The sequence below is a fragment of the Vombatus ursinus genome, unplaced genomic scaffold (assembly GCF_900497805.2).
Source record: "Vombatus ursinus unplaced genomic scaffold, bare-nosed wombat genome assembly UNPS02014791.1, whole genome shotgun sequence".
Lineage (NCBI taxonomy): Eukaryota > Metazoa > Chordata > Mammalia > Diprotodontia > Vombatidae > Vombatus > Vombatus ursinus.
The window spans coordinates 47,932,727-47,957,683 of NW_020954569.1; the positions used below are offsets into that span (position 1 = coordinate 47,932,727).

Here is a 24,957-nt window from a genome sequence, read left to right on the forward strand (position 1 = left end):
ATGGACACAGTAGCCAGGGCCTTTTTCCAGATGATGACACTGTGGGGAACACATCTGGTGGGGAACATCTAGGGATGGGTTGCTACTTTCTCTCTGCTGTAGTCCTAAGACTTCCATCTTTCTCACTTCATGATCCTCTGTCCAGCTGTGTCTCCTCAGGGGTGGAGGGGAAGGGCAGCCTTAGAGAAGGCAAGGGACCCAGGCAAAAGATGGTAGAAATTAGGAGGAAAAGGGTGAGAGGATGGCGATGGCACTTCATGGTCACAGAGTCTGGGCCTCTCCATGGAGGTGGAAGGGCTTCTCAAAGATACTGATCACTTCTCTCCACCTCCACTGAATATTAAGCAAGAGAAAATGGGCTTACATTTTAACATCTAGAAAGTTATGCAATGTTTAGCCTACCACAGGGCAATTATGCAAGGAGGTTGTGAACAGAGGGCTGGGGCTGGGTCAAGAAGACCCTGAGTTCTAATTGGGCCTCAGACTGATTTAGCTGTGTGATTCTGGGCAAGTCACTTAACCTCTGTCTTCCTGGTTCCTCACTTGTAAAATGTGGATCATAATAGCACCCATCTCTGGGGATTGTGAGAATCAAATGAGATAATATTTGTAAAGTGCTTAGCACCAAGTCAGACACATAGTAAGTGCTTAATAAACAACCGATCCTTTTCCTTCTTCCCCTAGCAATTTGAGTTTATATCCATGTGTCTTGGATTATTTAGTCTTGCCTGAAGGCAAGAAGATAATAAGACTTCTTAAGATTCTTTTAAATGTTTTGCATGGTAATAGAAATCAGTATACTGTAGTTGGATATCGCCAAAATGACTCAAGGAAAATCATTCCCAGTAAATAATAGAAAATTCTAGTTAAGCAACAGTACATTTTACTTACTCATCACCCTGCTTTGGTACCAGGACTAGTACCTGCTTTGAAAATTCAGAAATTCAATTCAATTCAAGTCAACAAGCATTTAGTAACCACTTACTGTGTACAAGGCACTATGCTTGGTCCTGGGAATACAAGGACAAAATTAAAAATAATCCCTTAAGGAAATTACATTCTACTGAAGGGGATATATTTTCAGATATAAATAAATAAAAGATAATTTGAGGAGACAAGGAGCACAAAGAGGTAGGGCAAAGGTTCTTAACCTGGGATCTATGAATGAAAAGAATTTTTTTAATTTGACAACCACATTTCAATATATTTAGTTTCCTTTGTAATCCCATGTATTTTGTGCATGTAAAAAGGGGTTCATGACACAAAAAAGGTTGGAACTCCCCAGGGGTGGGGAACCTGCGGCCTGAAAGCTACACGTAGCCCTCTAGGTCCTCAAGTGAGGCCCTTTGACTGAATCCAAACAGGATTTGTTCTGTGAAGCTTGGATTCAGTCAAAGGGCCTCATTTGAAGACCTAGAGGGCCACATGTGGCCTCAAGGCTTTAGGTTCCCCACCCTTGCCCTAGACTAAGAGAATCAAGTAAGGTTTCCTATAGGCGGCATCTGAAAAAAATACTGAAGAACTCTAAGGATTCCAAGAGGCAGAAGTAAGGAGGATATGAATTTCAGGTATGTCAGAAAGCCTCTGCTTTGAGACTCAAAAGGGGAGATGATGAAGTTTCTTAGCTATTGTCCTCACAGTGAATTTGAAGATGGTTCACAAACTCACGCAACCATCCAATCATCAACTATGGACTGTATCTATTCGGGATTAGCTTTGTTCTGCTTGGCCTGAGAGGATGAAACCAGGAACAGGGAGAAACTGCAGGGAAGCAAAGTTTAGAGTCAACATAAAAAACCAGTTCTGACAATCAGAGCCATCCAAAAGGGGGTGGAAAGGAGCGGGCTCCTCTTCCCTAGCAGTCTGCAAGTGGAAGCCGGGAGCCCACATGTTGAAGTTTCTGTAGAGAGAATTCCTGTTTAGGCCCAGGTGTAGTCAACTGACCATGAAGGTGCCTTCCAACTGTGATGTTCTGTCACTTTACCTTGATTTTCATTATCCATAAACTGAAGATTTAGAACTGGATGGTCTCAGAGGTCCCTGACAACTTGTCAATACTATCACTGACTATTCTCCAGACATCATGTCTGGAATACTAGTTTGTATACATGTGCATGAAATGCATGCTGAATTCATACTTTCAGAATATTAGCTTCTTGGGGCAGCTAGGTGGTGCAGTGGATAGAGCACCGGCTCTGGAGTCAAGATGACCTGAGTCCAAACCCAGTCTCAGATATTTACTTGCTGTGTGACCCTAGGCAAGTCACTTAACCCTGACTGCCTCAAAAAAATAAAAAAATAAGCTTCTTCAGGCCAGAGACTGAGACTTACTTCATCTTTGCAGCTTCAGTGCCTCAAAAAGAATAGGCACTTAGCAAATGCATGTGGAATTGAATTCATAATAGTCAAAACAATAGCTAACATTTTTATAGCCCTAACTATGTGTGAAACACTATGCTAAGCACTTTACAATTATTACCTCACTTGGTCCTCTCACAACTACCTTGAGAGATAGGTCCTATTAGTATTTCCATTTTACAGATGAGGACACTGGGGCAAACAGAGGTTAAATTACTTGTCCAAGGTCACACCACTAGGAAGAGCCTGAGGCCAGATTTGAACTGGGATTTTCCAAACTACAGAACCACGATCACTTTGCCACCTAGCTGAATTAAAATGGAGTGAATGCAAAGAATACAAAATAGTCTGTAACCTCCAGCAGGGTACAATCTGGTAAAGAAAAAGAGACACACCTACCTTCATCTATCATACATCTCAGGTGATGTCTCTTTCTTATAGCTTCCTTCCTATCCCTCAGTTATGAAAGCTTCCCAAAGGTCTGTCCTCAATTCTCCTATTTCCTACAATTACTACCCCCAGAAAAATCAACCACATCCATGGTCTCAAGTATCGCCTCTATTCAAGAGACATACAAATCCATTTTCCCAGTACTGTGCTTCAGTTCTGTATTTCCAACTATCACTGAGATGTCCCATCATCAACTTACAATCAATTTGTCCCATGATAAACTCATCATCTTCTTGCCTTTCCCCACAAAACTACACAATTATATCATTCTCAACTAGCTCATTTCAGCAGGGTACTAGCATTTTTCAGTATCTCAGGTTAGAAATTTTGCAGTCATTTACTAAACATTGTTGATTCTTTAGTCTCCTTTGCCTGCTATGTCTATTCTGTTGTTCCTTTTATAACTATCTTCTCCATTTCAGCTCTCATGATTCCTGTCCAGATTCTCATCATCTCATTCCTGGATTATTTCAACAGCTTCCTGGCTAGATTTGGCTTCCCCAAATCTAACTCTAACTCATCCTGTATATCACTGATGTATATATATATATATATGTGTGTGTGTGTGTGTGTGTATATTATATATATATATACACACACACACATATACACAATCATACATACATACGTGTGTTTTTGCATATTTATTTGTATGTGTGTATATATGTATATATGTGTATGTGTGTGTATATATGTGTATATGTATGTGTGTGTGTATATATATATATATATATATATATATTACACACCTATATGTATAGTTTAGGTCTAGAATCATGATTTCATTGGTATAGAGAATCATTCCCTCCATCCATCCTTACCAGTCAATCAATAAGTATTTATTAAGCTCTTAATATGTGCCCAAAACTTGCTGAACCTTGAGCATACAAAGAAAGACAGAAATACAGTCACTGCCCTCAAAAAACACAGTCTAATAGGGGAGACAAGAGTCAGTCAACTATGTATATGCAAGATACGTATGGGAGATAATCTCAGAGGGAAGGCACCAGTAGTAAAAGAAACAAAGAAAGAAACCCTGCAAAATGTGGGATTTCAGCTGAGTCTTGAGGGAGGGAGAGGTGAAGAGGAAGAGCATTCCAGGCCTAATGAAAAGTGAAAAGCCAGTGAAAAGGGACAGAGTCGGGAGATAGAGTGTCATGTTCAAAGAACAAGGAAGCCAACACTGCCGTATTACAGAGGATGTGAAAGGGAGTCAAGTTAAAAGGACTGCAAAAGTAGGAAGAGGTCAGACTGTGAAAAGCTTTTAAAGCCAAACAAAGAATCCTGGGAGGTAAAAAGGAGCAGTGTAATTTATTGAGTAGGGGGATGACACAGTTGTACTCGAGCTTTAGGAAGATCACTACAGCACCTGAGCCAATCAGAAGGCTATTGCAGTAGTCTAGGTATGAAGTGATGAGGGCCCGTACTAAGGTAATACTTATGAGTAAAGAGAAGGGGACATATGCAAAAGATGCTGTGAAGGCAGAAACAAAGGTAGAAGATTTGGCAACATGCTGGATGTGCTGGGTGAATGCAAGTGAGCAGCTGAGGGTTGTGAGTCTGAGTGACTAGGAGGATGGAGTGCCCTCAACAGTAATATGTAAGCTAGAAAGAGTGGAAGACTTGGGAGAAAAGGTTCTGTTTTAGGCAATACAGGACACCTGCTTTAAGATGTCCAATAAGTAGTTGGTGATGTGAGGCTAGAGACCAGGAATTATAGCAGTAATTAATCTGTAATTATAGACTTGGAGAAGTCCCTGGGGTGCTGTGAAGTTAAGTTCATAGGGTCACAGGATCATGACTTGCCCCATGGTCGTTGAGTCAGTCAGTATATGGTCAGAGGTAGGATTTTGAGGTCTTCTTTACTTCAAGGCTAGTCCTTTACACCAAGCTGCATCTCCTCAGCTAGATCAATCTTTCTAAATCCCTAGTTTCATCATGATGAAATGATGAAAGCTACGATGGTTCCCTATTTTCTATTTGCCAGTTGAAGTCCAAACTCTATTTGAGTGTTAAAGGCTTCTGATGATCTGATCCCATCTTCTTCATCCAACCTTACTTCCTACTACTCTCCAAAATGGAGTGCTTGAGACCTCTTCAGTCTCCCATATGTGCCATACTGGTTGCTATCACCTGGAAAGACCTCCCTTTCCCCCTCTCCTTATCTAAAGCCTACTTCAAACCTCAGCTAAGTTCTCATCTCCTCTATGAAGATGTACTCTTGACCACTCCAGCCTGCCTTGATATCCCCTTTCTCTGAATTCCTAACAGTACTTAGAATCATAGACCTAGAGCTTCAAGGGTCCCCATAAACCATCTAGCACAATTCCCTCTCTTTACAGATGAGGAAAAGGGGACCAGAGAGGTGAAGGGCTTTCTCCAAGGTCACAGAGGTGGTAAATGGCATATTCAAACTTGGGTCTTCAAACTGAACCTGGTGTTCTTTCCACTGAATCACAATGCTAGTCAGAGCTGCACAGTGTTGCGCTTCAAGGCTCTCTAATTATTTCCCGTGGGTCATGTTTGTTCTACCCAGCTACAGTGTAAACTCTTTGAGGCTAGAAGTCATATCTTATATTTCTTATGTATCCCTCCAGGGCCTCTAATACAGAAGAGAATTCATTCAACTCACTGTTAGTGGATTGCTCCAACTTGAAAGCCTTGCTCTAGGCGAACTAGTTATGGTCAAAAGAGAACTTGCCTTGCTTTAAATACATTATGTATGTCTGTGCTTCTATACTTTCTTTGAATTTGTTTTTCTTCCTAACTGGATTACTCTTTCTCCATCTCCTCCATGAACCTATCTTCTATCACCCCAAAGCACAATGATCTTTCCTTCCTCTGGACTCATATAGCACAGACTATCGATGTTACTCATTTGCTACGTAATGAGCAAACCAAGGCAGCCTCTAGTTTTCTCTTATGTACAGGTCTTGTCACCACAATTATACCCTAAGCCAGATTTCGCCCTCAGGCCAAATCCAACCCACAGAATGGATACCCACTGCCTGTACTGGTACAGCCCCAGAGCTGTTAAATAAAATTGCATTATATTTAAAAGTGCAAAAACCATGCTTAGCCCAAAAGCTATATAAAAGCAGGCAATAGGCCAGATTTGGCCCTCAGGCCAAATCGAAACCAGAGAATGGATACCCACACTGCCTGTATTTGTATAGCCCCAGAATTGTTAAATAACATTTTATTACATTCAAAAGTGTAAAAACCATTCTTCGCCTGAATGCGATACAAAAGCAGGCAGGCAGTAAGCCATATTTGGCCTTTGGGTCATATTTTGCTGACTCTTAAAAACTGTCTGAAGGAAGAAATTGTATTTTAGACTTTTCTATATTCCCCATGATACCATAAAATTAGTTAAGTGCTCAGTAAATACTGTGGACTGGAAAGTACTAGGATTTATCTGATTTTGATTACAGTATAGTTTTTCAGGATGACACTGTTAACTAAAGAGTTTTTAAAATAATTTTAAAAGTGTTTATACTACGGTAATTAAGAAGGTCCTATAGATGACATTTTATGAGACAGGCTTAAATAGTTTAAAAAAAAAAAGAAACTTGCAACTTGTATGCTGTGAAGGTGTGTCTTTCTGCTAAAACTATTCCTATTCCTGGAATCCTCCCCTCTTGTATGTTGTAGAACACTAATGCAAAGAATTCCCTGTCTCTTTGTTTCTTTTTCTCTTTCTGTCTCCCCTGCACTACAAAAAGGAAAAACAACTTACCAATAATTGGATGCCATTGTCATCCTCTTCCCTCTGACCAATAGTGTTATGTTTCCACCTACCAGGAAGCATGAAGGCAAAAAAGACTGTCAATCACCTGCTGGTATGAAGAGCTCAACCTCCTTCCACCTTGGTTTAGAAGTCTGACCTGTTTCCACTCTAGTGCTGGGGCTCAAACTGAAAGCAGGGAGAGAAGGATTGGATGCAGGGGGCGGGGAGTGAACCGAGAGAACTAGAACACACTTTATTACTAATTTCAGTCATTCTAATTTGTCTTTTTAGTCCTCTCTGCCCTGCCCCCACCTTGCAAAGGAAAACATTCTGACCAATAGTGGGATAGTCACTGGTAAGAGCAATGGGGATATGTTAAATAATCAGTATCTTTAGTGTGCTTCACAATGATATTTTATATAATGGCTCATGCTAGATCCATATGATAGAGAGAAGATATTACCTCTATTCTATAATGAATAAAATCTACAAAGATGCACTACTTAAAAACAAAGTACTCTACCCAGAACCAACCTAGCCCCATTTTTTTTTCATTTTCAAAACTGCAAATTCAATTTTTCCTTGCTCTGAAAGCAATGTTGCTTTTCTATTCAACATCCCCAAGGAAATAAGCAAAAAAGCCTGCATAAGTATACTTCAAGAAATGGAAGATCTACAGGACCACCTTAGAGTCAGAGAGCAAACATTAGTGGTAAGGCAAGAACTGTCAAACCCTCTGAATCACTAGTGTATTATGTTGCATTATGAGTCATGATTACAGTGGACTGCAACTTTAAGGACTTTATTTTTAAGACAACTCTGGGTCAGATAAAGCAAGAAAGTTCAGTTTGGGTGGATAATAATGGAATGTAGTCCTCATCAAAGGGATGCTCTCCAGATATTGCCAGTTGTTTCATTCCTTTCTACCAAGAAAGTGTAGACTAGGAGTACAGATGAAAGTCTGAGCTCTTCTCCAGCTACTGTTATGCTTTAGTGACTAGACCCTAAAAGCTAGAGAAGATTGGAGATGCTAAAATGGCACAAAGGAAAGTGTGATGGATTTGGAATTGGAGGACGTGGGTTCCAAAACTGACTCTGCCACTTACTGTGTGACCCTGAGCAGGTCATTTCAAATCTCTGGGCTTCCATTTCATCATTTGTCAAATAAGGGAATAGGCACAGATGACTTCCAAAGTTCTTCTTTCTAAATCTATGATCCTCTCATCAGTTTCCTTGCTAAAGCAGGGAAACTATCTCAGCAAAGGCATCATGATCACAAACAGATCTCATTTTGTAAAGAGTCCCAAGCATACAGATCCCATCACACTTCTTCTGCCAACAGCAACCAAAATGTCTGAAAATATGAGTTTTCTTCAAAAGGCATGAAAGATCATACTCTCTCAGAACCCTAAGCTTTATCTTCTCACTAGGTCCGCATTCTGCCTCTTTCTCATTTCCCTTCTCTTCCTAGAGAAAATTTTAGTCTTCCTAGAATTCTACTATACAATTGAAAACAAAATCTTTTTTGAAATTAAGGCAAAAAGGTGATTCTTGACTAACTCAAATACTCATACCCATCTTCTTGTTTAATGATTTGTTTTAGACAAGCATCCATAAGTATCTGGAAATCACTGGTACATCTCAGCTTCACTCTCACTACAGAGTATCTGGGAATCTTAGAAATTTTATGGACATAATTTTTTTGGCTACTAAGTTTATTTGTAAACCATCTCCCCTTACATCCTGGTAATCTCTATTTACTTTGCCTACTTTTTCAGTTACTTCTCATTCACATGTGAAGAATTTGCTTCTCCTTTCTTTCCATTTAAAAACTGACATGGACTAAATACTTTTTAGTTTTTTAAACTAATGTCTTTTACTTCTTGCTTTTCATAGTCCCTTTCTTTTTTTGGCTACCCTCACTTTTAAAATCTCAATTCTCTAATGTCATGATTGAATTTAGGTCTCAAAGAGCACATAGAATAGGAAGAAAAAGTATTAATTTAATTCTCCATAAATGTAGTAATAAGACACAGGATGCATCTCAGCAAAGGAAGCAGTCCTATAATATATTGTCATGCACTGGCTAAATCTAATCTTGGCTATTAATAAAATAAAACAAAACACGACATATTATTGGTCTCCCTTTGAGAGTCTTATGTTTCCAGCCCTTATATGAAAGTAGTATCCTATACCACTGGGTTCTTCCCATTATGATTTCCAGCATGTACATCCCACCCTGTTAAAATATTAATCATGCTTTCTATATACACAAGGACTTTCACTGAAGTATCTCAGAGTCTCAGCCTCTTGCATCACCAAAAGTTTTGGTGCTTTGCTGTTGGTAGTGGAGTTAAGTACAGAATTCCAGGTGCCTGATCCCTACAGGTCAGGGACTTTTATCCTGGGAGCCAAGAGGTATGAGGGAAAGGGAACAAGATGGAAATCCTGGCTCTGACCCTGACCAGCTGAATGAACTTGGGCAAGTAAGTCACTTAGCTCCCTGGAACAGCAATTTCACTTGTAAAATGGAGGCAATAAACTTTGCCTTATGCATCTTACATCATTGTACAGAAAGTGCCTCGGAAACCTTTCTTTATTATATAAATACGAACTAACGTAATGTATCAACAAACATACTTCCAAATGGCCATGGCACCAACTTGAGAGAAATGACAAGCCTGAGAAACCCAATGGTGGTTTTGGCTATTTATACCAGCGGTAACTGACAGATTGTTCTTCTTCCTTGTTTCCTGGTGGGTAGAGACATGAAGCTATTGGTCAGGATGCTTTCCTCTGTAGGATGGGGGAAGTATAGTTAAAAAAAAGTGCACATACTATATTTTAAGTAGAAACACAATTAAACCTGAAGATGCATTATAAGCAGCCTATGGAAGGATTCCCAGCATTTTCCAGAAGTTTTACCACTGTGTGGCAGTTGAAAGACAGCTCATTTCAAAGCCAGAAGGATCTGGGTCCAGTTCTGACCCATACTAGTTGTGTGACCCAGGACAAGTCATGGCCCCTTTTAGGGCTATAGGCAGCTTTCTACGACTATCCATTGAAGAGAAGGTGTCAGTCGGTGTTGACAGAGTTTCCCACACTGGGCATTCTTCATACCACTGAAATCACAGAGTGAGTGCCTATTCCTATCCTTTACCACTATATAATCAAGGCTATCTTGTTCAATGGTGGTATCTGATGAACAGTCGCTTTACGAACAGAACGCACATTTTTTTCATTCATTCATTATGATTTACTGATTGGCTATTATGAATAAAGAACTGTACTATTCATATTCATTAAATGTGATATTGAAGATGGTCAGATTATAGGCATGAAGATTAAGGAACTGTGTGGTGATACTGACAGATAGGGAATTGGATGATGCCCATTTTAATTAAATGCTTTTTGGACAGGAAACATTTAGAGGATCCTGAAGGAGAAGGAGGTACTTTTAATACAAATCTATATAACTACAAAAGCCTATCATTAAGTATATCTAGGATGACAGACTAATAAGCATTATTTAAAGTAAAAAAGATGAAGTACAATGGAAAGAGTGCTGGGCTTGGCATAAGGAAAGCCTGGGTTCAGATCCAGCCTTAGATAGATTCTAGATGTTTGACCATGGGCAAATCACTTAACTTTTATGTACCTTGGGTAGCAACTTAGGGTTTGTCTACTATGTCATAGATGGATTGAAATCTGCATATTTGAAGTTGCTCATGACTAATTTCTTATATAAACCAAATTACTGATTCCCTTTTTTGAATTTGTCGAAAAGTTCACATAACCCACTTCTTTTTCTATTCCTATTCTCTTCTTTCCCCTTCCAAAGAAGTTATGCCTTTATATCATTCACCATACTGTTTTCAGATTACTGAGAAAAGTCAGTCATTAGAATGTTGTTCAGCTACAATTTTTTTTCTCCTTAACAAATTTTACTTACCAGGAAACCAGACGTGCTGTCCAGCAGGCAGCGAACTCGGCAGATGAAACATCGGGTTAGAAAGGCAGAGTATTCCGTTGACGTGCTGTCACATTCTTGTGCTTTAAGCAGCTTATCAAGTATGTATTCTTCTCCTGCCAATAACAGTGGAGGACAAAGTATGTCTGACAGTAATGTCCATACAAAAACATGGACAGGTGACCAAAAGAAAAGTTAACAGATCATGACTTGTACATTTTGTTTTTCTTCAAATGTGAAACTTGCAAAATTTGTCTCAGACATGTAGCTTGTCCAAAGAAATACTTAACGTTAAAAAAAGTTGCTACTATTCCATCTAGTTTCCATTGTGCCTTTCCTAACAGTTTATAGTCACTTTGTGTATATCATTTTATTTCGTTTTGGGACTCTGGTGAGGTGACAGGCTTTCTCATCTATATATTCAAATCCCTGAGTATTAAACTCAAAATGTGCCTTTTAGTTTCTGCCTGACTTAGAGCAAATTACTTAGCTTTCTGTGTGTGCCTTAGTTTCTCCACTGGTAAAATACTAGTGATGGTCACAATGTATACCCTTATCCTTTCTTTTTGCCGATCCAAAATCTGAATTTCTTTCAAGGACCACTTTTTCCTCGAAGCCTTTCCAAACAAACCATCCTACCTCTGATCTTTTCCTTCCTCCGAATGATCTTGTTCTCTAGTTACTTATGTATATACATAAGATCAGTGGAGGGGGTTGATAGAACACTTGGGAATCAGGTAACTTGGCCCGGAGTCCTGAATTTCCCATTTTTTTTTTTTGGCTTTTAGTGTGACCTTAGAGTAGCTATTTCACTTTATTGGGTCTCAGTTTCTTTATGTGTTCAATGACAGCATTGGGCTGAATGACTTCTAAGTTTGCTTCCATCACTAAAGGTCTATCTCGTTTCCCCAAGGATAGCGTGATCTAGAGGATCTGAGAACATGTCTATTTGTTTTATATCCCCCCAGACCACCTAGCAGAGTGCGGCACACACAGAAAACGTTTTGTTAGAATACACAGTACTGAATGAGTAGGGCTTCACAACTCTTAGCAGCATCTTTCAACATTTTTATTTTGCACGTAATTGAAAGATTAGCAGAAGTGTCGGTCCCTTCCATCAAAATAAATAGGTGTTGCCTGAGGAAGTTTTTATCTCAGGCAAGAAAGACAGAAAGTGAATAGTTATTTTATAACTAGAAAAGTATCGTATGCAGGTACAGTGGTCTCTAAGCATCCAGCAAGATGCAATCTATGAATAGCTATTTTTAGGGAAGAAAAGTTTCCAGGAAAAATTCGAAAAAGAGAAGTCAAGTATCATGGTTTGTTTGACAGGTGGATAGAAAGAAGTAAAGGGAGTATTCCAACTATTCGGAGATAACAATTGGACAAAGAATCTAAACAAATAGCTGATATCCTGGGATAACACAAAAGAAATAAGACAGCATGTAGGAAGAGGAAGAAAAGAGATGAGATGGTATAGAGTGACACAGATTATAGACTGAGGGCTAGAAAGGATCTCAGAGGACATCAATTCTAATTCTAATCAATTCTATTAATAAGGAAACTGAGGCACAGAGTCAATATTTGCTCAGACTCACAGTCAGTACATAAGAGTCAGAATTTGAACCTAGGTTTTTCTGACTTCAAGGCAGCTAGGTGACACAGTGGACAGAGAGCACAGCCTGGAGACAGGAAGTCAGGAAGATCTGAATTCAAATCTGGCTTCAGACACTTTCCAGCTGCGTGACTCTGGCAAGTTACTTAACCCTGTTTACCTCAGTTTCCTCATCTCTAAACTGATCCAGAGAAGGAAACGGCAAACCACTCCAGTATTTTTTTGCCAAGAAAATCCCAAATAGGGTCATGAAGAGTCAGACATGACTGAAAAACGACTGAACACACTTCCTGACTCCAAGATGGAGATTGTTAACTTAGAGCAATAGGGAGAACAAGGGTGTATGAGAAGAAACACCCAAGACTGGTCACAGTCCAATTTTCATGAGAGTTGATCTAGAAACACCTGTGACTCATTCTAAACTCTTTGGGAGCACTGCTCAACCTGTAACAAAAAAGTTATCCTTAAATATGAGTGAGAAGAAAAAGAAGTAAACTATAGATGTATGGAATAACACAGTCATGTATGAGGCAGAGTATGTAATTCAGTGGTTTTCAATATAGTGACTCATATATTTGTGGGCATTCCCTTACTAGATTGTAAGCCCCTATTGTTACAGCCCTAGACCAGGAGGTGTTCACCATGCTGCTGTGGTAGAAACCATAAAAGATAGATTTCATAGAGACAACTCATCAAGTTAACTGGGCAACTTACAAAGTTAACTGGACATCACGGAGGCATCCAGGAAGAACCGTGTTCTTCCTCCCCCCAACTTAAGAGGCTGTAAGATTCTGAGGCCTGGGATCATGAAGGGGTAGGCTCAATTACTCCAGGCTGCAGGAGTAATTCCATATTCAATCACAGGGAAGACAGTCATCGGCTCCATCCCTAGGAGCCGCTCTTTCTCTCTCACCAAGATCCCAACCTCGATTGGTAGTATGTTTGCGGTTAGGAGAATAAAATGAGGCCAAACTGAGGTTGGCAAAGGGTTTCAACAACATTGGTTTGGACTTTCCAGCACAAGTGGATTTTTCCATCTAGTGCCTGATTCTGACCCACCTGTTTCTGACCGTAATGGCTGCCCAAACACCATCTGGGGAGGATTCATGGCCCAGTGAAGCTGTCTGCAGAAATCTTGGCGGTCGTCCACATGAATATAATCATATATGTTTTGGTGCATTACATCAGTCTGAAATAGTTACAACAAAGAATTTTTAGACCAAATCTCAAAATAAATTCCTTGATTTCTGTCACTGGCCACTAGCTGCAAAATTTCCCATATCCATTTGACAAAAATCAGTTAAATTCATCGAGAGAATCCTGTGTAAAAAGACATAATAATAACTCATATTTATACACTGCTTTCAGGCTTACAAATGTTTTCTTCACCACAGCCCTGTGAGGTAGGTAGTAAAAGTATTAATTTTCCCCAATTTAACCTGTAACAGGTTACAGGTAGTATCAGAGTTAGGTCTCAAACTCAGCTCATCTGACTTCCTAGGGCATGTGTTCTTTCATCTATGCCATACTGCCTGGTTATTAAATAGACTTTGAGTTTACTATGGCTAAAGGAAGGAAGAAGGGCAGGTCACACCAACCTTAAATACTAGAAATTTACATCACAAAAAGGTCTGGTGAATCAGGAGGCCCGCTGGTCAGATCCATAGTAAGAATATTATAGACCAGGGTTGGGGAACCTGCAGCCTGGAGGCCACATGTGGCCTTCTAGGTCCTCTGGTACAGCCTTTTGACTGAGTCCAAGTTTTACAGAACAAATCCTTTTATTAAGGGCATTTGTTCTGTGAGGTTTGGATTCAGTCAAAGGGCCGCACTCGAGGGCCTAGAAGACCACATGTGGCTGCAGGTTCCCCACCCCTGTGACAGTCATTCACAAAATACTTGTCTGATTAATTAGGCCTTCTCTCTACCTCTATTCTCCAAAATATCTGTGTCTTTATTGGGCGAGTTAACCACAAATGCTGTGATTGCATCCTACTAGCTAGCTAATAGTCCTACTGCCTGCTGCCAACTTATTCCTGTCCTTAGGTTCTTTCACGTGCTAGATAGTTTATGAGAAGTGAATGGACACTCAGAAATAGAATATTTTCTTAGCCACAGGCTTAGTTGTACTATAATTCTTTTATATTTTCTGCCAAGATCCCATTTTGGCGTCAGATTTAATCTCTTCTAGTATTTCTACCTACATTTCCCCTCCCTTCGAGCTTCTCAGGCAGTGTTTTGTTTTTCTTAATGGTACATTTGGGTCTAAAATTGTTCCTCTTATAAATCCATGCCTCTTTCTCTATTCCTTTCTCTTCAGAATATCTCTAGTACCAATTCTTTCACAGCATTGCCCAGAAACATTTCCTGGCCCAGTACCATGATAGGAGATTCCCTTGTGGGATTCTCTGAATCTTTGCTTGGAAAGAGACAGACAACTAGATTAAGCAGAACACAGGAAATCCAAACACAAGCCCTAGTTAGCTTTAAAAAAAAAAGACAAAAAAGCTCCTCAACGTCTAACTCAATTTTGTGCAGTTGCTTATATTCATATCGTGTTTTTAACTGACTTTGACAGAAGAGAAAATGTGACTATTACTACACTTGTTTCCTCCTCTCCCATCACATCTTACCTAATAAAAGAATTTTCGTTTACTATTTGGAACTACTCATTTAACATTCACACATTACTTTGTTAGTTAATTCTCTTTAAAAAAAAATAATCAAACACTTATTTTTTCTTCTCTCTCCCCTCCCTACTGGGAAAAAAGAAAAAAAAAGACTCTTCTAACAAATGTGCACAGTCAAGCAAAACAACTTCTATTGTGTCCAAAAATGGACATCTCATTCTGAACCCTGAGTCCATCACCTTTTTAATCAGAAGGTGGTTAGCGTTCAGCACTAACAATCCTCTGGAGTCACAGTTGATTACTGGGTTGGTTAGAGTTCTTAAATCTCTTAAAGAAATTTTTTTTTTCTTTTTTGATGAGGCAATTGGGGTTAAGTGACTTGCCCAGAGTCACACAGCTAGTAAGTGTTATGTATCTGAGGCTGGATTTGAACTGAGGTCCTTGTGACTCCAGGGCCAGTGCTCTATTCACTGTGCCACTTAGCTGCCCCAAAGAAATTTTTTTTGAAACAATATTGTTGTTAAAGTATAAACTATCCTTCTGGTTCTGCTCAATTCATTCTGAATCCATTCATATAACACTTCCCAGGTTTCTCTGGAACCACACCCCCTTCATTTCTTACAGCATAATTCCATTACATTCATAAACCATAATTTGTTCAGCTATTCCCCAACCAACGGACAGCACCTTAGTTTCTAACTCTTTGCCACTACATAAAAAGGGTCAATAGAAATGTTTTTGTACAGATAGGACTGCTTCTTCTTTCTTTGATTTCTTTGGGGGTATAGGTCTGGTAAATTAACTTTCCATGTAGAAGTGGCATCTCTAAAATCAGACTAGGAGGGACTTAAGAACAAAGGCTTTCTCACATTTTTGATTCAATTAGTCAGTTGATAACCATTTATTAGCATCTCCCATGTACCAAGCATTTTAGTAGGCACTGGATCTCCACATCCCAGTATATACAAGGTGTTCAGTAAAATAATTTTTAATTATCTGGTTTTAATATTCAAGGTGAGTAGGCAGATCAAGGAGTCCACCCAGGCAGAAGGAGATGCTATGTGAGAGATAGCAGGATGGGGAGGTGGCTGGGAAGACACATGTTGAGGGAAGGGACTGGTTTTTTTGTCTTTCTTTGCAACCCCAGTGCTCAGTACACTGCATGGAATACAGTAAGCATTTAATAAATGCTTGTTTACTGTTTGCTTGGCTAGCTCTGATACTTTCTAGGCACAGAAACTATGTTTAACTTTTTTGACTCTCAGTGTCCTTATCAGTAAAATGTGTATAATAAAAATAGCTATTAATTATATAATGCTTTAAGGTTTACAAAACACTTTATATACAAATCTCATTTGATCTTCCTAACCATCCTGTGTGGGAGATGCTATTATCACCCTCATTTTGCAGATGAGGAAACTGAGGATGAAAGAGGTTAAGTGACTTGCCTAAGATCACAAAGCTAGTAAGTATCTAAGGGAGGATTTGAACTCACATTATCCCAAGTCTGAGTGCAGTGCCCTACCTACTACACAGCCACCTAGCTGCCATGTTTGTACTCTATGTCTCACAGGTTGTTGGTGAGGCAGGTAGTAGGCGGAGTTCTATATAATCAGGCTTGATGTCAGGAAAAGTTTCCAAACATTTATTCAGAACTGTCAAATAGTGGAATGGGGCTGCCTTTGGGGGTGACAATGATGGGTTCCCGCTCCCTAGGGGTCTTCAAGTGGAGGCTAGGTAAACAACCACTTGTCAGCTATGTTATAATAGGGGTTCTTTTAGATATGGGCTGGACTAGATGGCTGCTAAGGTCCTTTCCAAATTTAAAGTCCTGGGATTGTGTGACTTTGTAAATAATTTTGATTTGTTCAGGGTCTGTGAATTCATTTGTGTGGGGAAACTCAAGGTATGGAAACTCCCTTCACTGAGGCAGATCAGCAATTTGAGGGCCAGGATCATTTCACTTTTGTTTGTGTCTCCAGCACCACGTGATACCTAAAACATGGTATTGTTAAATGCTTGTTGATCGATTAGAGAGTTACCTGGGCTTGCCCATGGTTACACAGTTAGTGTGTGCCAAATCAGAACTTGCATCCAGACCTTCTGGACTACAAGGCCTAGCTCTCTAATCATTACACAAGGCTGCCTCATATATAAATAAGATCTCATCTTTACACAGGGCTTCAAGGTTTACAAAGTGTATCTGGCCTCAGGCACTTGCTGGCTGTGTGACCCTCTGAAACTCACTTCACCCTGTTTGCCTCAGTTTCCCCATCTATAAAATAAGCTTGAGAAGGAAATAGCAAACCATGCCAGGGAAACCCCAGATGGCATCATAAGGAGTTAGACACAACTGAAAATGACTGAACAACATTAAAAAGTAGAAGTTAAGTGTCAGAGCTGAGGTTTGAACCTAGCTCTCCTGACAGAAATGGTGTTGTGGCAAGAAAAATTAAGACCAGAGTTCAAAGCCTTAATTTATTAACTTTGTGACCTTGAACAGCTCCGCTCTTCTGAATCTCTGTTTCCTCCTTTGTCAAATGAAGGGCTGGATTCACTGAATTCTAAGCTAAGGACTTCTACAACTCTAATACTTTGTGAACTCAAGTCCAATGCTCTTTCCACTATTATTGGGTGTACAAAGTATAACCAAGCTGAGAAAGCAAAGATCTCCTCTTGAGAAGGCTCAATCTGAAAACTGGGTGAAATGCTGTAGTTATGACTGTTCCATCTTTTTAACTGTAATCACATCATTCATTGCCTGTCTTATTTCCTGCCTGATTTCTTATGGGACTTATTTTGATGACCGATAGGAAAAACCCCCACCACATGTCAACAGGAAAAGAGGGCCGGAGACAAACAATGAAAACAGTTGGGATTAAAAGAAGATTGTTTAAATGATACAAAATAAACATTAATTCAAATCAGTACATTTAGTTTACTTTAACCTTTACTTATGGGATTAAATGAAAAGTTTCCCCTTTACAGAACTGGAGTGCTCACTGCTCTAAATGCCCTTGTAACTCAGTTAAAATGTCAGGTTGATTTACTAAAAGGCTAACTAACTTCTGTTATCTTTCCTAGAAATCCTTATTAGTAGCCCATTTTAGGGCTTGGCTTTTTGGCCCTAGCCACAGACATACAGACATAATGGCCCACTCACTTCCTGCCAAACTGCCCAATGTTGCCAGCCTGAGTTTACGCCAGCCTGAGTTATATGCCATCCCGAGTACTGAAAGTAGAGGTGAGCACAAGAAGTAGCCTGGCACATCAGTAGAAAGTGCCACTAATGGCTTCTGTGCTACAGGCTCATACAGCAATGATCCAAAGACTTTCAAGAAGACATGGTTTTTCTTAATAGGGAAGCTCTTCAGCTTTGTGATCTTCTAAGTTTCCTGTGTTCTTGGAAATGAAGAGATAAAGAATAAATTTGTTTCACCTGAAATACACTTTATAAAGAAAGAAGATTTAGGCCTTAGGAGCTAGCCTGATCGAGGCTTTGGAGAAAAAAAAAATGATTTTCTCTACACAATGCATTACATTGCTTATTTCTCCAAACTACAGAAAGCCTTCTCCTGAAGGCTTACCAGCAGGGGGATGACAAATGTAAGTGGGAGATCTTCCCCATTCCGCTTGCAGAGAACAGGACAGCCTTAGGGGTAATGCATAGACTTAGAGATTTAGAGTTGGGAAGGACCTTATAGTTCAACCCTCATTTTACAGATGAGGAAAACTGAGACCCAGAGAGAATTGTTATTTTAGAACACACATTCAGTTCAGATTTCTTAAATGGTGCTTATCTACTAGCTAACCCACTGGACAAACTGTTGATGGACAGACTTGGCAACATCCCTCACTATTTACCTGTTTGTTTGAAATTCACTGCAACAAAATTAACCACCGGCAATTTCTGTATCTATCAATAAGCAATTTTTTCCAGTACTGGAAATCTTAGAGAGTTGTCAAAGGTTCAGAGGTTAAAAGTCTTGCCCCTGGATCACACAGTAAAGTCAGAGATGGGACCTGAACCTAGGTCTTCCTTAATCCTAATCCAGAATATCTATTTTTTTAAACTAACTTGTGCTCTGTGACTATGGGCTAGGCTCTCTGGGTCTCACTTGGCTAATTTGTAAAATAAGGAATTGTACAAGATGATATCTAAGGTCCTTTTCAGCTCTCAATGCATAATATTATGATCCTATATAAAATCATAGGCTGTTAGATCTGGAAAAGACTTTAGAGATCACTTCCATCAAAGGGCTGCACTTGAGGACCTGGAGGGCCACATGTGGCCTCAAGGCTACAGGTTCCCCACCCCTGACCTAGTCCAACACCATGAGGAAAATGAGCCCCTGAGAAGATGAGGGACTTTCCCAGCCTGTGCTGCCACCATTGAAATGTTCACCAAACAGGACATCCTGCTTTTAGATTGCCACATTTGACATTTTACCTGTATGATTTTCACCAAATGGATGCAGGGAGGTGCCATACAGCTCTTCTTGGTTTCCATGTTTGAACTTGCTACTGAATTATCAGTTTTTCTGTTTGGAAATTTGCTTTCTATGTTGCAATAGCATAAAACTCTCCTTCCATATTAAGTTTCAAAATGCCATGAAGGCTGGCACTTCTAATTCTGGAATCATTCTCCTGAAATGGCTTGTGATTGTCTGCCATTGGGACCTTTTTGTGCAAAAAGTCCTGTAATGAGTCAGGGACCAGAACGTCTAAATAATAAGCCACCCATAGTTACTCATCTTAACCTCAACTTACCACATTGAGGATGATTATGGCTTGTGCAGATATAGATTTTCCACAGATGCATGTATGTGATAGACAGATATACATACACATTGATATTTCTAGATGTATAGAAACACATAGATATTTACACATTTATATTTATCTACATGCATATACAGGGTGTCCCTGAAATGCATGTATATTTTCAGACACCCTGCATATTTCACTCTAGGTTAACTAAAAAACTGCCACTTGTAGACGGTGCTTCCCTATGGTCTCCTATTCCAAATGTCTTGACTTCCTAAGGATGGGATTAGATGAGAGTCATATATTAGTATATGTTCCCAATTAATTTTGCTTAAAACATTTTAAATGCTATTATTCAATTAGATAAGCATAATTTTCTGAGAAGGGGGCAGTCCATACTTGTCATTTCATCAGAACAGAAACTCCTTTCATCAATACAGATTAGTAAATTGTTTGTAATTTATAATTTTAGAAAGTTGATTGGGACACTGAAAGGTTAAGTGATTTCATCTGGTCACACAAGGAGTATGTGGCAGCCAAAGACTTGAACTCAGGTCTTCTGAGTCCAAGGCCAATTCTCTAACCATTACACCACACTGCTTCTCAATCATAAACATTTGCACCTATTGATTATGACAGCTAATTTAGTTGTTATGACTTAATGAGAAAGTGAACTTTTCTTCTTGTATGAGACGTGTCTATAATGAGGCAAAAGACGCCAGATTTGCTCTCTGATTAAAAGCTTCTAATAGCCTACATACGGGGTATGATAAGAAAACAACTTTTTAATCTTTCAAATTCCTAGCTCTCAGGCTATTTTCCCTCAGCTTCTTAGCAAAGCAGAAAGGCCAAACAACAACAAAACTATTCATCATGCCCCGACTAGTCTGTATGAAAGTCCTGTTTGTCTTTTTTTCCAGTTAGAAAGAAATATTTCCCTTTGACTAACTTATTCCAAACTTCCATGTCCACTGCTGATCAGTAGCTTACATCCACCTAAGGTAGATGGGCTTATTAGCTGCTCCAAGTCCCCAGTGTTTTATCCTGTGGCTTCTGCCCAGGGACCAAGTCACTTTTCATATAAGTGAACTTTTAAAAACACATTTAACTTAAACATAACAATATTTTAATGGTATATTTTAATTTTATAACAATATTTATAGAAAATTTTACCTATACTTTTTCTGAGTTCATACCTCAGCAGTGAAATTCTTATATTAATAGGAACTCAGAACAAAAAGTAACATCCATTTGTTTAGGTAATGCTGACAACAATGTGAGCCAAATCAAAACTATACTGCAGACTGGTATCTCCCGAGGATCACTAAAATCATATGGGAGTGTGTATGTATATATACAAACATATATATGATGAAAAAGTATGGTTTATAAGAGAATTATAGATATGCAGATAGATACATATGGGTATATGTATCTATGTGCATGTGTATATATAATATATGGGTATGTATGTACATGCACACATATATACATGTGTGCGTACTCCCACATGATTTATATATGTGTATGTATAGACAGATACATAAACCCATATGCCCACGTGTATCTATATCCTGTCATTCTCTAATAAATTACATACTTTTTTCATCATTGCTGAAATAAAATACAAATCTACATTAGGAAATTATATTTAAAGAGAGAGACATAAGTGTAATACAAAACACATATAATAAAAATGTAGGAAGTGAAGGTAATCAGTGTGGTAATTGTTCTTAATCAGTAATTATTCTACCCTTAGAATTAAGTTTTGATTGCAAGAAGCAGAGCAGCCAGACGTCAACCAATTTCTTTGCTTTATTATCACCTTCTCACAGATAAGGAAAGGAGACTTTGAGATTTTAAATGATTTCATCCTAAATAGTCTTCTTTTTTCTTTTAATATTTATTGATGTTTATTTTTATGTCACCTACTTTTCCCAATATAGTCTACCCCCTGCTTATTCCAGAGATCAATTCCTCATAACAAAGAACATTTAAGAAGAAAAATCAATTCAGTATTTCCCACCCATCGTCCCTCACCTCTTCAAAGAATGAAGAGGAATGCATTCTCATAGCTCTTCTTTGGGGCCAACCTGGTCATTACTAAGATCACAGCATTCAGTTTTCTCTGTTTATTGGTTTTCTTTCCATTGTAGTCATTATGTATGTTTTCCTGGTTCTACTTACTTCACTGTGCATCAGTTCATGTAAGTCCTTATCTGTATTCATCATAGTCATTGTTTCCTAGATCGTAGCAATATTCTACTATTCACAATTTGTTCTGGCATTCCCCAATTGACAGGCCTTGTGTTTGTTTCCAGTTCTTTGCTACTACAAAATCTGGTGATCTAAATACTTTGGTTTGTATGACTCCTTTCTTCTTATCACTGACCTCCTTGGAGTATGTGACTAGCAGTGAGATCTCAGTTTATTAAGTGCCTACTATATGCTAGGTACTGTACTAAGCCACTGGATAACAAGGTCAAAGAGTATGGATATTTTAGTCACTTTCTAAACAACTGAAAATTGCTTGCCAAAATGATTGGGCCAATTTTACAGATCTACCAACAATTTATTAGAGTATTTCCATAACCATTCTAACAATGACATTTAGCATTTTTTGTCATCTTTACTATTTTTCTGGGGGGTTAGGTGAAAACTGAGAATTGCTTTGAATTTGATCTCTCTTCATATGTTTTGACCACTTACACAATGGGGAATGGCTTTTGGTTTCATATGTTTATATTAGTTTCCTATATATTTTGGATATCAGAGCTATCTCATTTAAACCTTTTTCCCAATTGACTATTGCCCTTCTTATCCAAGGTGTGTTAATTTTGTTCATGGAAAAGCTTTTCCATTTCAAGTGGTCTAAATTATAGATTTCATCTTTAGTGATCACCTCTATCACTTGTTTGATTAAGAATTATCGTCTGATGCTGAGTGAAGTGAGCAGAACCAAGAGAACGCTGTATACAATAACAGCCACGTTGTGCAATGACTAATATTGACAAACTTAACCCTTCTCAGCAATACAAGGATTTGAGACATCTCCAAAGGCCTCGTGATGGAAATGCTATCCACATCCAGAGCGACAACTATGGAGTTTGAATGCAGATCGAAGCATACTATTTGCTATTTTTTTTTCCTCTTCTGTTGAGTTTTGTTTCCTCTTTCTGGTGATTCCTCCTATTGATTCTAATTCTTACTTAAACATCACTAATGTGAAAATATGTTTAATAGGAATGTATATGTATACCCTATATCAGATTGTGCGCCGTCTTGGGGAGGGTGATGGGGAAGAAGGGGGAGAAAAATTTTAAACTCAAAAGCATATGAAAGTAATTCTTGAGAAATCAAAATAAATTAATAAAAAATTTAAAAATAAAAGAAAAAATCTCTATGAAGCCATAGCTTGAAAGGTATCTGATAGCATTAGTTTTTATTTTTATTTTTATTTTTATTTTTACAATACCATCTTTACTAGCCAGGTCTCTGTCCCATTTTGAGCTTATTGTGATAATAAGAAGATGTGGGTCTAAAAATCTAATTTTTACCAAACTTTGGTTTCCCCAGCAACTCTTGTCAAAAACAGAGTTTTTCTCTAAATCATTTATGTTTTTAGGTTTCTGATCACTGGGTTATTTAACACAGTTGTTTCTACTTCTTCTTGATCTAGTCTGTTCTACTGATATATTTTTCTTTTTATTAACTAGTACCAAATAGTCTTGAAGATTATGCTTTATAGCATAATTTAAGTTTTATTTCCCCTTCATTTCTACCTTTCTTTATTATTTTATTATACCCTTGAGATTCCAGACCTTTTGTTTCTTCTAAATGCATTTGTTATTATTTTGTTTAGATTTATAAAATATGCCTTTGGTAGTTTTACAGGTATAGTATTAAATCTGTAAATCAATTTACTGTATTGTTGCAGCTCAGCCATGAGCACTGACTATCTCTCCAGCTATCTGTATTCTTTATTTCTTTAAGTCAGAGTTTCTTAATCTTTTTTATGCCATGAACTCCTCTGGCAGTTCAATGAGGACTATAAACCCCTTCTCAGACTAGAGTTGTTATTGTTTTTTAAATTCATAATAGAAGGAAATGCCAAATCTCCGTGAGAGGTTACTGAAAACTAAAGATGTAATTTTTTTCCCATCCAAGTTCACAGACCCCCAAAACTGGGTCTGTGGGTACCAGGTTAAGAATCCCTGCTTTAAGGAGCATTTTATATCTATAAAGGTTTTGGGTGCGTCTTGGTAGACTGACTTCCAGAGACATTATCCATCTTATAGTTATTTTTAATAACTTCCCTTTCTATTATTTCCTCCCATATTTTATTATTGCTGTTATTGCTGATTTGGGGTATAGTTTATATCTGTTAGTTTATTAAAGCTTTTGTTACAATTTAAGTAATGCATTATGTCATAAGTAAAGATATCTGTATCTCTTCTTTGTCTACCTTTATGCATTAATTTATTTCTCTAGTCTTATTGCTACTGTTAGCATTTTCTTTTTCAAATAACAGAGGGGATCAAGGAGGCACATTTACTTTATTTTTGCAATTCCCAGGAAAGCTTCTCATGTTTCACTGTTGCATATAATGTTAGCTTTTGGTTTTGCATACATGACTTTTACTGTATTTTTAAATGGTCCTTCTATGTTTATACTTTGTAAGGATTTTAACAACAACAATACCATGTCAAAGGTATTTTTCTTTGTCAGTTGATATATCATGGTTTTCAATGTTTCTGTTTTTAATGACTGCATTAACTGTTTTCCTAATGTTGAACCATCCTGGTATCCCTGATATTTAACTTGGTCATATTAAATTATATTTTGGCTATATCTAAATTACTATAGTCTTTTTTTAAAACCAGAATTTCATTTAAAATTTTTGAATCAATATTCTTAATCATACTGGTTTATAGTCCCCTTTATTTTTTCTTCCCTAGTTTGAGCATTAAGACTAAATTTCACTTAAAAAAGAAATTTGTTAGAGAGTTTGCTTTTATTAACTTTTGAGAATAATTTTAGTTATTATATGTACTTTTTAAAAATTTTTCATTGGATCCTTCTATAAATCTATATGGAGTTATAAATATTTTTCCTCCTTTATACCTAGCTTAATTTCCCTTTTTGAAAATTCAATTGTTGAAGCTCTCTCTTTGGTGCACTGTTAATGTGGGAATTTTTATATTTTTGCATATGATCTATTTTGTTTAAATTCTCATTTATGCTGAATAGGACCTGATACTACTTTTTGCTTCATTTCTGTTGTGATTTCACCTTGTTTACTTTTTATTTGTTAATTTAACTTTGCTCATTTTTCTTTGTAATTAACTAAGGGCTTATCTATTTTATTAGTCTTTTCAAAGAATCAACTTTCAGTTTGGTTTATTAGGTCTTTTTTTTTTACTGTCTGATCTTTTTC

The 24,957-nt window shown here is 38.0% G+C and overlaps 1 protein-coding gene across 1 annotated transcript in view; it reads right to left on the reverse strand.

Annotated features, from left to right (window-relative positions):
* The window catches only part of AHRR (aryl-hydrocarbon receptor repressor), a 255,608-nt gene that overhangs the window by 24,081 nt on the left and 206,570 nt on the right, over positions 1-24,957 (reverse strand). Inside the window, exons 6-7 of the mRNA XM_027869067.1 lie at positions 13,183-13,312; positions 10,491-10,624 (exon numbers count right to left, since the gene is read on the reverse strand). Coding sequence (XP_027724868.1) covers positions 10,491-10,624; positions 13,183-13,312 — 264 coding nt within the window. The remainder of the gene's footprint in view (positions 1-10,490; positions 10,625-13,182; positions 13,313-24,957) is intronic.